The sequence below is a fragment of the Ictalurus furcatus genome, chromosome 8 (genome assembly GCF_023375685.1).
Source record: "Ictalurus furcatus strain D&B chromosome 8, Billie_1.0, whole genome shotgun sequence".
Lineage (NCBI taxonomy): Eukaryota > Metazoa > Chordata > Actinopteri > Siluriformes > Ictaluridae > Ictalurus > Ictalurus furcatus.
The window spans coordinates 3,431,799-3,447,545 of record NC_071262.1 but is presented as its reverse complement, the minus strand read 5'-3'; the positions used below and the strand labels follow the sequence as shown (position 1 = coordinate 3,447,545).

The 15,747-nt window shown below is 38.5% G+C and overlaps 2 protein-coding genes and 1 long non-coding RNA gene across 3 annotated transcripts; 2 read left to right on the top strand and 1 right to left on the bottom strand.

Moving 5' to 3' along the window:
- Positions 1-2,717: 2,717 nt before the first annotated feature.
- On the bottom strand, positions 2,718-7,547 carry irg1l (immunoresponsive gene 1, like). The gene is made up of 6 exons (XM_053631625.1): positions 7,165-7,547; positions 6,625-6,688; positions 6,324-6,511; positions 5,776-5,868; positions 4,966-5,171; positions 2,718-4,293 (listed from the first exon to the last, which is right to left on the bottom strand). The coding sequence occupies exons 1-6, from the start codon at positions 7,285-7,287 to the stop codon at positions 3,366-3,368; spliced, it is 1,602 nt and encodes a 533-aa protein (XP_053487600.1). The 5' UTR covers positions 7,288-7,547; the 3' UTR covers positions 2,718-3,365.
- A 34-nt stretch (positions 7,548-7,581) lies between these two features.
- On the top strand, positions 7,582-11,670 carry si:ch211-153b23.3 (uncharacterized). The gene is made up of 4 exons (XM_053630625.1): positions 7,582-8,566; positions 8,942-10,290; positions 11,085-11,279; positions 11,626-11,670. The coding sequence occupies exons 1-4, from the start codon at positions 8,410-8,412 to the stop codon at positions 11,668-11,670; spliced, it is 1,746 nt and encodes a 581-aa protein (XP_053486600.1). The 5' UTR covers positions 7,582-8,409.
- A 39-nt stretch (positions 11,671-11,709) lies between these two features.
- Positions 11,710-13,288, top strand: LOC128611817 (uncharacterized). Its single transcript, XR_008386626.1, has 3 exons — positions 11,710-11,791; positions 12,126-12,220; positions 12,307-13,288. It is a non-coding gene; the product is annotated as an uncharacterized LOC128611817 (long non-coding RNA).
- The last annotated feature ends 2,459 nt before the right edge of the window (positions 13,289-15,747 follow it).

The window sequence follows — 15,747 nt, the reverse complement described above, 5'->3', positions numbered from 1 at the left end:
GTAGTGAAAATGAAAGTAACATAAAACAATACGATTCAGTGTTTCTCACATGCTGGAGATCCAGCATCACAAATCATTCATTTATACAAAAATGAAACTATTTCACTGGAAAAGACAGTCCTTGCTTATATTTATGCCACACAGTATAAATAAAAATACTTACTGCTACTCTGTTGACTAAGGCAGCCAGGGTTGGGGAAAGTTTGGTCCCACTGTGTCCGTAGACAAAGCGGATGTCATCGGGAGCGTACACATGCTTTAGGGGGAAAGGGAAAAGAAGGTTCACTTGACTACTTGCTGCTACACACACTGGACTGAGACAAAATAGTCTGTGGACAGACTTTATGTAAACATTGAATATAGCACTGTTCCTGTACAAATGTGGGTTTGGGTTTGGAAGGTTACAAAAGTTTGAGAGTCTAGACCAGAGGTGCCCAAACTTTTTTCCTATGAAGGGCCAAAAATCAAACCGAAAGTAAACGTTGCATTATACCAAACTGTATTGTATTAAAATTAAAGTTGCCATGGTTCTCCTCATTTATGATTTCATAATATTTACAAATAAATAAATAAATGGAAAACATGAGTCTGTAGTCTGCTTAACTAATGCAGTTTTATTTTCAGAGTTTTATAGTTCAGTGAAACTTATAGTATAATGAAAACATAGAAACAATCCCATTTATAGTACAACATGTTCAATGCCTAATACAGCTATTCAAGCTATAAGCAATACAACCATATTCCTGCAATATCAGTGACCTCTATTGAGAGACATGACGCTGGTCCTTATTTTTCAAAAGTTTTTCCAAATTGGGCTGCAGCTGATTTACTGACAAAGTCAGGGTATTATGTAGGTGAGAGTCAGTTAGATTGCTTCTCAGTTTACACTTGTTCAAGTTCATCAGACTGAAAGTCTGCTCACAGAGGTAGGTACTGCCAAACAGAGACAGCATCACTTGTGCCTGTTTGCACATCTTTGGGTACCTGTTTGCTGGGACACATTTGTAGAAGCCTGTCACAGGAAGGGACCTGAACTTGTGTTTGAGTTCTGAATCACACTGAAGCTCAATTAGTTCCATCTGAAGATCATCAGTGACTGTGTCCACACTGATGGTGAAGGGTTGAGCAAAGCCAGTACTCAAAGTCAGTAGCATTGTGTCTGAAGTCCTCAAAGCGACTGTCGAACTCCTGGATACGGTTGCTGAGAACAGCATCATACTCAGGTACCTTCTCTTTCATCATGCATGCCTCTCTAAGACAGGGAAAACGGGCTAAATTTCCTGGATGTGGGGATGAGAGAGAGAGAGAGAGAGAGAGGAACAGTGTGAGACTGGGAGTGAAAGAAGAGAAAAGCAGGTATGTAAAAACAGAGGGAGGCAAATAGAATAAATAACTGACAAAACAAGGAAATTAATCCATGATCATTTAAGAGAACTTTGACACAAATTTGATCAGCTTGATTAACAAAAAATATCAAAGCTGACACCAATGGATATAAATGCAAACTAAATATAAGTATTAATAATAATAATAACTGCACATAAAACTATTGTGAATATTATAATTGTGAATGTTACCTGCTGAGAGGTGTCTTCTGAGCAGCAGTAGTTTTTGTTTGAAGGCCTTGGAGTGTATATCATTCACAATTTTGACGATGTCACGCATCACATCCACAAGCCCGATGGATTTGGTACATAGCTGTTCTTGATGTAAAATACAGGAAATCTGATAGCTGGCCCATGTGGCACTTTGTTGAGCTGATGAAGGACGTAGCAGCGTGCTCTGCTCAGATCAAAGTTTAGCAAGCAGCTCGTTAGCCTTCTGTTTTCACGCCTCGCCGCTGTTCTTTGAGCAGCTGACTGCTTGCAAACTAGACACACTGCCTTTGAATTGATTTCAGTAAATAAAAAAATCATCTTGCCAAACCTTTTTAAATGTCCTCTTGTCTGTGTGCCACTGCCTGGATCTCTCCATTATTACCTATTTGTTGACTGTCGCAAAGCATGCAGGCCTTGAAGTACTCATGTACATTAAATAAAATTCAAATTCACTTATATTCTCTACATTTCATTTCAATTGACGTTTTTTGTAGCTCAAAAATAAATAAATAACATGTTATGTTAAATTAGAAATGAAGATCAGCATCAATTATATTTTTACCTCTCCCCTCCAAACCCCCTCCCCCCTTCTTACATATGGCATGGCGGGCCAAATCAAAAGTCACCATGGGCCAACTTTGGCCCGCGGGCCCTAGTCTGCGCATCTCTGGTCTAGACGAAGCACATACATATTAAAGTCAAATGGGGTGGAAGGGATGATGTATACTCAGGGCATTGCTCAAGGGTCAGCATTTGGTGTCAACTCTGTGCTGATTGGTGATGGTTAAAAGGATTATCATGCACTATATATAATATATAAAATTTATAAGTGTACCTGACCATTTAATTAAACCTACTTTTGGAAGCTAGCATGGCAGACGTAATACATATATTTATACTCATTTGTACTCCTTTACACATTTATACTCAACATATTGCTGTTTTTTGTGCATGTATATATATATATATATATATATATATATATATATATATATATATATATATATATAGACATGGTCATAGTTTGAACTATATTAATAGATTAAGGTAAAATGAAGCTAAATTAATTGTACATTATGTCATGGAATGTTTGTGTCTGTTGTTGTGATTGTGGGAGAACATAGAAGTAAGAATTGAATTGCATCATCGTGATTATTGCGTACTTGTGGCGAGGACAGAAGCTAGGAATTCAATATTTTAAAATGTTACTTATGTTTTGTTTTTTCTTCAGTCCATTATAAGGATTTTATTAGGAGATTTTATGGGGCATACAATAATAATAGTTTTTTTTTTTCTTTTTTTTATGTTTTAAAATGTTCACATATTCATAAAATATTCTTACTTAATTATCACATCGCCCAGTAATGAAATGTAATGAATAACAGAGGTGGATTTAAATATTTCATTTTATTCATATGTATGTTGTCATATTGCAAACAACTAAAATAATATCACAATAACAAATGGATACAAAGGATAAATAGAGCGCTCCCAAACAGAGTTGTATGTATGAGAGTTTACAAATATAGATATCTACAATTTATTTCCCTTCTCAGTAAAGTACAGCACTGTATGTCTCAGGGCTCCTGTTTCAGAAAAACAGCTACACTGTCATTTCATAGACAACAAATTATTAAAAAAGAAAACAAATAGGTTCTGCAAATAAACCATACTTAGACAAATAAGGCACAAAGAGTCATACATTTTACTTCTAAATGAGTGTCATTCATTCGTAAATACAGCTTGAGGCTAACATAAATTAACTGTTTACTGCAGCTGAGCCAGCAGTGGTTTGCAGTCAGACAGAAACTCCAACCCCTCCACAGCTTCTATGATACCATCTACCCTCTCAGGTGGCAGCACTACACTGGCGTTGTTGCGGAATTTTTCGTGCAGGCTCTCATCACTCAGCGGCTTCCTCCAGTGGCCATAGAAGGTGTCACAATGGCCTTGTAACACAATGCCATTTACCAAAGTGACCTGCACCTCACCATACATGCTGTTAAAGTTGGCTGGGTTGTCCTGGGGGTGCTCTACTCGGACACGGGAGAGCAGGGCATGAAGCTCTGGCCTCAGTAGTGCTTCAGGCTGGAAGGAGTGCACTGTTACCTGGCCGTCAAGCAGTGCTGTGCAAGCATTGAACTGGAAGGAGTGACGTGCCTGGTGCTCTGACTCTGGGAATGGCCGATTGATATATTTAGAGCACGGCACCCGTAGCAGGATTCCCTGCACTGAGCTTGGGGAGATGATTCCTCCAGAAAGAGCCAGCAAAGCCTTGTGGACATGGGCAGCAGCATCAGCGACCCAGTGCATGCCCAAATGGGCTGGAAACCTCTTGAAGGCAATGTCTTGTGTCTCCAGAAGGAATGTGTGCTCCGCCTCTTCAGTGGACACCATTGGACTTGGGGTGTAGTCTTCATAAAAAGCACTGAAGCCAGCTACCCCAGGCACTGCATCCAGGATCAGGGAACTTGCCTCCAGTCCACGAGAGGCCAGCAGGGCGGCTTCAAGGCCTTGACGAGCGGCATTGCCAATGTGCAAAGGCTTGGACTGAGTGGCAGCATTGGCCATTGGGGCCCCTGCTAAGGAAGCAGCAATGGCTAAGGCATGGCTGCACTGAGAATGGTTGAGGCAAAGGAGCCGGGCACAGGCAGCAGCACTGCCCAGTGTCCCAACAACACTAGGGGGGTGGAACCTTGGAAAAGAAATCAAAAAGCACATCAAATTCATGCTTTAGCTGCATTCGTTTAAATTAATAAATAAATATTATATATATAATATATTGTATATTATATATATAATTCATACAAATTTCTTATGAGATTAGGTTGGTAAAAAAAAAATTATAAGGATGCTCTGAAGCCATTTTAAAAGCAAAGACAGTATTTTTTAAAATGAATTTTTCTGATGCTCTATTTCCTTTAATAACGGTCCTATGAGCTGTTAACCGCAGTTAAATTGCACAAGTGTTCTTTTTAAAGAACATTTAAGGGAAATAACAAATTATTAGTCATTTCATTCCACTCTGGGAGTAAAAACATCAGTAGTAGGGCAATATGGATATAAACCGAACAAAACAGCATTTTATATGAGCACCTGTCTGAATGAGTTCATCGCAACCCCCTCTCAATGTAAATCCAGTTAGTGCAACCACTCCCACCTGAGTAAAGGCTTAGAGAATACCCATGTTGTTAAGCACAGTGGCAGTTTTGTTGAGGCTGTCCCCAAAATATTCCTGCACTTAGTAGTATTATTACTCATTTTGGGACTATATTAGAACACTTGAGGTATTCTGTTATTATGGTTGCCCACCCTTGTTTTATGGTGTTGTATAGAGAACTGCGTGTGCTATAGTGACAATTCTCACCTCTTGGGAATGTTGTGAGCCTCCTTGGAAAATCTCATCAGGCGACCCTGGACCTCAATGCCAATGTTGAAGGCCATCAGGAGGTCCAGACCGCTTGGCTTGCTGTTGTTGGGGAACATGTCACAAATGGCAAGGAGAGCAGGTAGCACTGCCCCAGAGGGATGAGTTGCAGGGTGCCAGGTATCGTCAAAGTCCATAGAATGAACCTGAGGAAGACCAGCTAATTAACAATGGCTAGTGCGTTGCTTTAATTATTTGGTGACTAGTGGGTGATTGTTTTGATTTATCCATGGCAATGCAAGACGAACTCGTGTGTGTCTGCTAGACACAGTTTAAAGATATGTCAACTCCATTATAAAGGCCAGGATGTAGCTCTTAGCCATCTACCCTATTCTTACAATACCACGAGTGGATTAATTGACCACTGGAAAATATGAGTGAGGATTAAAAAGATTTCCATGGCATGTCTGACTTTGAAATGGCAAATACAACACCCACACTGTAATATTTCCTGGGGTAACCTAGCAGCGATGCTATTGGGGACAGATTCTTTTAACAACACTGATGTTCATTCAGTCCTTCATTTCAGACTCCACCTGTTTCAGTGAACTTGCTGTGTTTGTTTTCCACAATTACTCATGACATAAGTAGTGAAAATGAAAGTAACATAAAACACTCCGATTCAGTGTTTCTCGCATCCTGGAGATCCAGCATCACAAATCATTCATTTATACAAAAATGAAACTATTTCACTGGAAAAGACAGTCCTTGCTTATATTTATGCCACACAGTATAAATAAAAATACTTACTGCTACTCCGTTGACTAAGGCAGCCAGGGTTGGGGAAAGTTTGGTCCCACTGCGCCCGTAGACAAAGCTGATGTCATCGGGAGCGTACACATGCTTTAGGGGAAAAGGGAAAAGAAGGTTCACTTGACTACTTGCTGCTACATACACTGGACTGAGACAAAATAGTCTGTGGACAGACTTTATGTAAACATTGAATATAGCACTGTTCCTGTACAAATGTGGGTTTGGGTTTGGAAGGTTACAAAAGCTTGAGAGTCTAGACGAAGCACATACATATTAAAGTCAAATGGGGTGGAAGGGATGATGTATACTCAGGACATTGCTCAAGGGTCAGCATTTGGTGTTAACTCTGTGCTGATTGGTGATGGTTAAAAGGATTATCATGCACTATATAATATATAAAATTTATAAGTGTACCTCACCATTTAATTAAACCTACTTTTGGAAGCTAGCATATGTTATGGCAGACATAATACATATATTTATACTCATTTGTACTCCTTTACACATTTATACCTAACATATTGCTGTTTTTTTTGGGCCATTACCTGGCAGTGCTGGAGTGCCAGGTCAAACACTTCAGTGGTGCTACCCAGCAGCCCTACACCAATGCTGTCCAGCACCATGCGTTTGCTTCTCTGGAGTACGACTGGTGACAGATGACTTGGCTGCACGCTCTGGATGAATCGGCTAAAGTTACTGGTTACAGTCTCCTCAGGGGCAGGCTGTTCCATGACTGAAAACACAGGTGGAATGGATGAGACATTTCTGCTCTCATTGCTGTTTTTCTGCTGTTGTCCAACGTGACCGATATAAAAATGTATGCAATGTGTATTAGAGCTGGCTCACCATCTAGTGCAGAGTTATGGAGTCTTCTGACTGCAGACAGGGTGGACACTGGTCTGATTGCTCTCTAGATAATGTAAGAAATCAGGTCCATAGAATATAAGTGTATTAACATTAACACAAGACATGTGCCATGTTTTTTTTTTTTTCCCCACCAAGTGTGACTGGTTTAGTAAAGCTGATTCACCTCAAAGAAAATCCCAATTCTAAATATTTAATCTATTTAGATTACTAGACAGTCAAGTAATCACATATAACAGCTAATAATGCATGCCATGTATTCTCCAAGAGAATATGTACATTTGTTTTGCAAGAGATGATAAAAGTGCTATTATATAGACAGTTAGGGCTCATAGCATCATGAGTAAAGTTAAACCACTACATTAGTTTTCCACTTAAAAATAGAGCAAAGAAGCAACGAAAGAAGAAGTGATGCTACTACAGAATATGTTTTGGTAACAAGACCATTTGACACTTTTGCACAGCAACTTTGTCATCCATTAATTAACACTGACATTCTGAAAAAACACAAAGTTAAATTACCTGTATTGTGGGAAGCATATTGTATCTCGGTATTTCTGTGTAAGTCAAATAGAAGCACACTAGTTCTGTCTCTGCACTGGACGTAACAATGTGGTCTTCACAGCTGATGTTCTTGCTGCTCATGTGAGTCTTTATATATATATAGCATGACACTCAACGTATACAATACCGGAACTTCCAAAACCTTTTTTTAGCAACATGGGTGGGATTTCCCATTATCTGAGCAGGAAGTTTATTGTCGTAGTATTTGATCAATGATGTCATCCTTCAAGAAGAGACAAGAGATTGGTTGGGAGACTTGAAGCTCCTCCTACTACACTTAAGCATGTTTCTTATAAACAAAACACATCCTTCCACAGTTATCCAATAGTGCCGATACTACAGGGCATCAGCAGGTGAGTGAAGTTTTAATATGCTTTGTATGATTTCATAATGTCCTATATCTCATTAGACATCAGTGTAGTAGAGCATGTATAAATCGATTATCATCAATATTGTCTCTTAACCTCTAAGAAAATTAAATCGGTCTTACCAAGAGGCCCATTTGGGTCCACGTTGATCTCCATCAGGTGAATCTGTGGAGCTTGAGCTCTTCATCAGACCTGTAACATTGTCGGTCCATAGAGAAGAAATCAGAGTTTTAAAAGAGAAGCAACATTATACTCTGCCTCTGTGTGGAGCTACAGGGTAAGTATCACTATCTCTGCTCTGCTTGAGAGCTGCTATTGGTCCCTCTCAACTGGCTGCTGAATAGAGCACTCGTATAAACTCAGAGCAGAGGAAAGTAAATAGTTCTTTGGATAGCCTATGACTGACACATTTGACACGCTTTGGGTGGAGCAGGGGTGCGGGGAGTTAGAGACAGAAAAGGAATGCATAATTTTTATGATACATGTATATTAGAGGCCATCCTTTCCTGGCCAAATGATTAATGAGCTCAATTTCATCTATAAATCTAAGTTGTACCAAAAATGGAAATTCAAGACATGTCACGTATATGTTAATATGTTATTTAACCATTCGATTATGTGCAGAACCTGTATATTACATTTGCTTACTATACATTAATGCATAGAATACTTTAACGTAAATAATTTTGTTAAATAAACAACCAGCTGATGAAAATGTGAGATTACCTGAATATTACCTGAATCAGATTAAATGAGTACTGACATGGATATTCAGTGTCATGCTGAAATACTTGAAATCTGATCATATCCTTATCATCTAAAGTTAACAGATCTAATGGCATCAGCGAGCGGGTTTCCTGCCAGCTTCTACAGTGAGCCTGGTGTGCTTGGCTTTTTGGCCAATGGCATAAGCGCATTCTTAGTACTTCTGCAGAACTTCCACGGGGCCAGAACTGGTATTCCAGCGTTTGGAGTAGAGAACATCCTTGCAGGTCTTGTTATTTTATGGGTTTTATTTATATATCCACTCCTAAACCTTACAACAATTTCAGTTGAAGCCCAGACATTCAGTAGTTTTAGGACTGAAACACTGTCATCCTAATTTAATAGTTTAATGATTTAAAATGTAAATGATTGTTGAATGAAATTGTCTGCATTATTATCAATTGTATGATACCGTACAACGTAATGTGAATAAAATAAACAATAATGATGGTATCATACGTGTTTATCTGCTGTGCTATGAAACATAAATAGTAGGAGTCACATGTCTATAACAAGTTCATAATAAAAATTGATCACGAAAACCTTTCCGTAGACATAAAGTAGCTGATATCCTTTTGTTTTCATTTTGTGCACCTGTTTAGGTGTTCATCTGATTTTAATTGGTGGAGTGTGCCAAATGATTGCTGGTTTGCTGTCCTTCCGTAAATACGATCATCTTAGTGGCACTTCTTTCATTGGCTATGCAGCACTTTGGGGAAGTTATGGTGCAACGAGAATATTTCTAGGAGCAAATCAGCACAACATAAACAGCACCATGAATAATAGTACACTGGGGAACCTTTACTTAAATGCTTCAGTCAATGAGACATACATCAGGGAGTCAGCCATAGCTGGGCTGGTGCCCTATATCTTGCTCTCCTTACTGTTGGCATTCTGCTCAGCCACAGTTAATTACATTATGCCCTTTGTGTTTGGGTCCATCACCCTCACACTGGTTTTTGAAGCTGTGGGGCTAGTGGCTGGCTGGGCTCTTGTGGTATCAGGAGTACTAGAGCTTCTCATCTTGCTCTTTGCCATATATGGATCAGCAGCACTTCTCATCAAAGGAGTGGCCCAACGCTATGTACTCAAGGGTTTTGGTAACCCTCTCTTTAATGTGCTGCTTCTTGGGACAACCAATGCCAGTAGCTCCAAGAGTTTAGGTCAGGAGAAAAAGAAGAACACCAAATATGCTGAACCCATGGCCTTAGGCTTCTTCTGTGATACTGTATCACCATTCATATTTGCCTTCTATGCCTTTGGGTACTTCCCATCAATCACAGTATCTGCAATCTGGATATCCATCAACTCTGCTGCCCAGCTCCTCTCAAGTTATTATGCTTATTTGCGCCAAGATTGCTACCATGCCACCAAATTTGGTCTGCACTGCACCTTCTGGCTTGTCAAGACCTGGGAAGAGTATGTGATATCTGTAGTGACTACAAGGAGTGAAGCAGCTACAGCAAGGCAAGCAATGGTGGGTAACTGGTTTTTCCTAGCAGCGGCTCTAGTCCTCTGTGTCGCCAGTCTGAACATGGACATGCTGGAGTTGGTCCACAATGGTGTCTTCTTCCTGCTGACTATCTCAACAATCTCCCAGATTCCTCTTGATGGTTACTACATCTTTTTTGGAGTGGCTTGCTCTATCTTCACTGCTGTCTCGTTATACGGCACCTTCGCACGTCTAATTAACACCATTGCTGAGAAGTCACTAATTCCAGTTGGACCCCAGCCTATCTCAACTGACAGACTGCAGAATGGCCTTGGTTGTCTAAGGAAGTCTCAAAAGGAGCAACAACAAGGAATGGGTACCCAACTGCCTGATGCTCTGTTTTACCTCGCCAATGGAGTGGCAGCTCTCTCAGCCATTCAGAACAGCCAGCCCCAACGGAGTTTTCTGGACCTGACAGTACCATGGGTGCTCATCCCAGGGGCCATCATCCAGGGTTACGTAAGCCGATTACAGGTTCAAGGAGGGCAGAGGTTTGGATCGGTTATCCCATCCTTCTATTTGGCCTTTTGGGCCACCTGGACCTGGTTCAGACTCGCAAGTATGTTAATGTTATATTGTAATTGTTGAATTCATAACATTTGATATGGTTTACATACAATCTTAAATAAAATGGAATAGGCTAATATTAATAGTATAATATTGGATGGTTTATTTACAGGACATCAGCTGTTTTCAACAGCATCAGCAAATGGATTTGCGGCAGGAGCAATAGCATTCTTGGTGATTAATGCTTTCCTTATACTAGTTGGTGAGTATTAGTACTGGGTAATTTACACGAGTGGGTATTTACAAGAGTATGCTACGCTATAGTTTTATCTCATTTTTTGCTCATTTGCAGCTGCTTATGGCAATCTTGTTTTGCTGGCATTAACCATCATCATGGAGGTCATAGTGGTGTGCCTTCTTCTTTCTACTCTTGATAGACTACCATACCAATTGGAAGGTAAAGTTTGTTTCAAGCAGACAATGCATCTCATCGACTTTTAAATATGACTAAATATGACTATTATTGTTTCAATATTCTTTTTCAGTTGCTATGCTCTCAATATTTGCCATAATTTGCTTATATGGGACTCTGGCATCACTTGTTAATGGACTATTCTCCAAGACCATAATACCAGTTGGACCTGCACTCATAAAGGTATTTTTAACTTCCATCAGTATAGAACATAGCAAGTTGTTACGAGTGATTAAAAATGATTGGGTTATTTCCTCTCCTTCTTTCTTCTTAGAATAATTATAAGAAGAAAAAAGCTGCTGCTACAGCTCCATGTCCAACTCTATCCTCTCGTGGGACCAGTGGGCTCCTGCAGATTGCCAAATTGCTGGAAAACAATGGAGTGTGTGGTGTTCCAACAGATACCGTCTATGTTCTGGCTGCTTCTTGCAAGAATCCAAGTGCTATAGAAAAAATCTACAATATTAAAGTGAGTACTGAGGGATTCTTAATTTATATACACACGATGTGCTGAAATATTTGAGAAAATTGAACACTGGACACCACTGCATTAAACTACGCTCCACAGGACCGTCCTGCAGAGAAGCCCATCTGTATCTGCATCTCTAGCCTGGAGCAGCTTGCTGCAACCAAACCACCATTTAGTCCTTTGCTTTGGGAGTTCATGAGGAATGTCTATCCCGGAGGCATAAGCTGTATTGTACCAAAAGGAGACTGGCTCCTCAAACTTGGTAAGAGAACAGCATTGAAATATGTTATCAAACTTTCTTGTTTTTATCTCGGGTTTATTTAGTGGGAAATTATTGTTTCTCAAGGTGTGGAGGCTGCGTATGATCATGTGGGGACCAAGGACAGCATAATGATCCGTGTCCCTGACCACACTGTCACTGCCCACCTGTGTGACATTACGGGGCCTTTGGCTATCACATCTGCAAACCCTAGTGGTGAACCTGACAGCACACATCATGACATGATTATTAAGTAAGCTGCATTTTCATTACTGTCTTTTGTACACGATAAAATTGCAATATATGCAAAAAATGTCCAAAAAAAAAAAAAATCACATTAAACCTGTTTGTAGCCAAATTTGATACCTTTTACTTATTGATTCATTCATTTTATACATAGTGTGGAGACACTAATAGATGGTTTCCTTGCTAACTTTGTTACTATTTAGGAATTTTGTAAAACACAGTGACACTGAAGTGAACCTTACTTCCTTGTCTCCTGTAAAAAGCAAGCAAGCAAATGTTTTTGCAGTGACTGATGGCACTGATATCAAGGCATAACAGAACCACTTTTGATTGTCTGACAGCCGCCTTGGACACAAGATCCAAGGAGTACTGTGTGATGGGAATTCCAATGAGCTGGTAGGGTCAACAGTGGTCAGTTGCCTGAAAATTGACGAAGGTAATCTCAAACTGAATTCACCAAATGCAAATGATATTTGTAAGTTTTCCTTTTCAGTGTGCTAACTAGTACAATTTGGTTTCCAGGTACCATAAATATTGTGCGTGAAGGTTGTGTCCCTGCGGCAAAGGTGCAGCAGATTTTTGAGCGGGTGAAGAACAGCATGTTATAAGAAATGAAGCTACACATTAATCCTGTAAAAAAAAAGGCAAAAAGTTTGACAGCTGCAGTATCCTGTATATTATTGGCAAATTATTTTTATAAGAGAAAATATGATGGGTTTTTTTTTTTTTTTTGACATTGTGGGATAAACATGCCCAGCAGTGCTGGCTGAATTCTATCTTTCTCTCTCTCTCTCTCTCTCTCTATATATATATATAATTACTGCTTTCTTATTGTTGTCTTGTGAATATTAATATATAAATATGCTATAACAGTATTGTTTTTTTTTCTAGCATCATTGTATAGAACAACATAGACAATAAATTATATACAACATAATTTTTTTTTCTGATTTGTGCCCTGGAGTGTGAGAAATAAAGCATAAATAAAGATTTTTTCTTCTGCTTCTTTATTATTATTATTATTATTATTATTATTATTATTAGTAGTAGTAGTAGTAGTAGTAGTAGTAGTAGTCATTTGTTATTTGACCAATTTCTTTTAACCATGGGATATGATAATACAAAAAGGCAATTAAGATATTCATACACAAAGCACTAAAAAAAGAACATCATATTTTAACTATAAAATATTTTGAAATCAACTATTTTTTTTTTTGTGAGTTAAAACATCTAATAATGAAACATCATTATGACCTGCTGCTTCAAGAAAACTGGCAAATAAAATAAAATAAAATAAAAATAAACAAGAATAAAATAAATAAATAATAATAATAATAAAAAGTTTGCATACATTGCATACATACATACTGATTGCAAGACACATTGCCACTAGCCCAAGTACACTATATGGCCACTAAATGCAGACACCTGACCATCACACCCATATGTCCTTGCTGAACCATTAAAAAAAAAAAGGGTTTTTATAATGTTATAATGTTGTATAATGACCTCCACTCTTCTCCATTCTTCTGGGAGGGCTTTCCACTAGACTTTGGAGTGTTACTGTGGGGAATTACTGTTCCCATTCACCACAAGAGCATTAGTGAGGTCAGGCACTGATATTGGTTTGGGCTTTTCAACTCCAGTGAAGGGAAATTCTAATGTTGGGGCATACAAAGACATTTTAGACAGTTGTGGGCTTCTAGCTTTGTGGTAACAGCTTAGGGATGAAACACACAAGAGTGTGATAGTCATGTGTCCACAAGCATTCTCCCCATATGGTATCGTAAAAATGAGTAAATGTGAATAGGAAGTGTGATTTAATTCATAAACAGGTTGGTGTTTTTATTATGTTGTTTACTCTGTGGCTCTGTTGTAAGAAGTAGAGTAAGCCTCTAGGTGAAAGTACTGACAGAATCAATAATCATGTGCCATGACAGCTGGTTGTGGTATTAGATAGGAGTCTAAAATAAAAAATTTGGTCTCAATTAGTAGTCGACCATAATGGGTTTTTAATGGCCAGTGCTAGAAGGTATTGTGACCGATATGAGGCTAATATAACACAAATTTAATTACAGCAAATGAGAGATACAAAAAATTGGTGAAACTAAATTAACATCTATTGTGCATGATATTTATGTAATATTCTCTGAAGAACTTATAAACATTCACTTAAGAAATTTGTACAAATAAAAATAAACAGGTTTTAGTGCAGCTTTTCCTTGTGTCTTGCTGTCTGTGTCAGCCATCTAACAGAATAAAAAAAAAGAAAATACCTTTTAATTAAAAACTTATGTATAATTTCATTTTCCAATCACATATATACTGTAATTGGTGCTGCTTTAATCCAGTAGCAGATTATAGATTGCATTTCTAATTAATTTAATGAACAAATCCGACCAATAGTCATTAATTGAAGCCAAAAATAGTATGTGTAATGCCATGTATTTTATCTACAATACAATGTTACTCATAAATCTCATATACAGTATTTACTTGAGCCAGTAACAGGTTGTTTTACTTTCTTAAGTCAAAGTATAGGATATTATTTGAATAATAAAGAATTATGTCTATTGTGTTTTTCTTGTCTGTCTCTGTGTAAAAATTAATACAAGCCCAAATCACAAAAGGCGTATATTGTTTACCGTTACATGCTTAATTTGGAGCATTTAGCTTAGCATAACAAAGACCAGATCTCATGAAAAGGTACACAAACATGACATTACATTAATCGTGGACAATTAAACGCGGCAAATTCAAACATACTATCTCGCATTATGTCTCATACGATGTTCAGTTCTCATCCAGGTCACATGACCCAGCTTTCATTCGGGGAGCACATGATTTTGAGTCTGCGGGAAAATTGCATCTTGTTTAAAAGTTACCAAGGACAACGCACAGGTCTGACGAAGAACCAGTTGCGGAGTTTGTGAGGTAAAATATTTTGTTTGTTTGAATTTGTTTACTGCAGGAGCACACCGTGAGCTTGTTCGCTTCCACTGTACTGTTTGAATAAGACTTTATAGCATGCCGGACTGTTGTTATGTGTAACATTACGTAATATCACGTTAAAAAGTGAACAATGACTGGACATTTTACTGTCTGCCAGACACTTGCTTCACATCTGACTGGGTGTTTTTCAGCCAGAATAAGGAAGATGTGCTTATGGCATCAAAGGTCTGGCTTGTCACATATCGGCTGAACGAGAAGATTTATCGGCCAATGCTGATAATTAAAAAATGCCAATTATCGGCTGATATATCGGTCTTGGCGATACAGTATATCGGTTGCCAATTAGTCTCAATAGCATGATAAGAATGATGTGGGTGTGTAATGACTATTACACAGCCACACACAGACACAGTTTGGCCAATTCTCAACCACACCCATACACCGACACACAGATAGTTAAGATACCGAATCTAATTGAACCAATTAAGTAAGAACTATTTGTTCACTCGAAATCTAAATGTTCTGTACAGTCCCATTAGGATGTTACCTTTCGGTTACTGACAAGGTCATTCTTTGTCTTATCTTGTTCCAGGGTGCAGTTCCAGGGTGTGTTTATGTGATGAGCTTCACAACTGGAAACTCCAAGCTGTTCTACAATAATACAGCGCTGCTTAAAAGTTTGTGAAACCTTTAGAATTTTCAAAATTTCTATATGAATATGACCTAAAACATAATAGGATTTTCACGCAAGCCCTAAAAGTAGACAACGAGAACCAAATTCAACAAATGAAACAAACATGTTATTCTTGGTCGTTTACTTATTGAGGAAAATGGCAAATGTATGTGAACTTTTTCAATAACTGCAACTAAACATTTCCAGTATGGATTGATTAGTCCTGTACATCGGCTTGGAGGAATTTTAGCCCATTCCGCAGTACAGAACAGCTTCAGCTCTGGGATGATGGTGGGTTTCCTCACATGAACTGCTTGCTTCAGTTTCTTCCACAACAT

Excerpts from the sequence above, each read along its gene's own strand:
- irg1l (XM_053631625.1), bottom strand. The coding sequence starts at position 7,287 with ATGAGCAGCAAGAACATCAGCTGTGAAGACCACATTGTTACGTCCAGT. Across the intron at positions 6,689-7,164 it reads ATATGCTTCCCACAATACAG|AGAGCAATCAGACCAGTGTC; the intron begins GTAATTTAACTT and ends TACATTATCTAG. Across the intron at positions 5,172-5,775 it reads CCTTAGTCAACGGAGTAGCA|GTTCATTCTATGGACTTTGA; the intron begins GTAAGTATTTTT and ends GGTCTTCCTCAG.
- si:ch211-153b23.3 (XM_053630625.1), top strand. The coding sequence starts at position 8,410 with ATGGCATCAGCGAGCGGGTTTCCTGCCAGCTTCTACAGTGAGCCTGGT. Across the intron at positions 10,291-11,084 it reads GGGCCATCATCCAGGGTTAC|AATAATTATAAGAAGAAAAA; the intron begins GTAAGCCGATTA and ends CTTTCTTCTTAG. Across the intron at positions 11,280-11,625 it reads AAAAAATCTACAATATTAAA|GTGTGGAGGCTGCGTATGAT; the intron begins GTGAGTACTGAG and ends TTGTTTCTCAAG.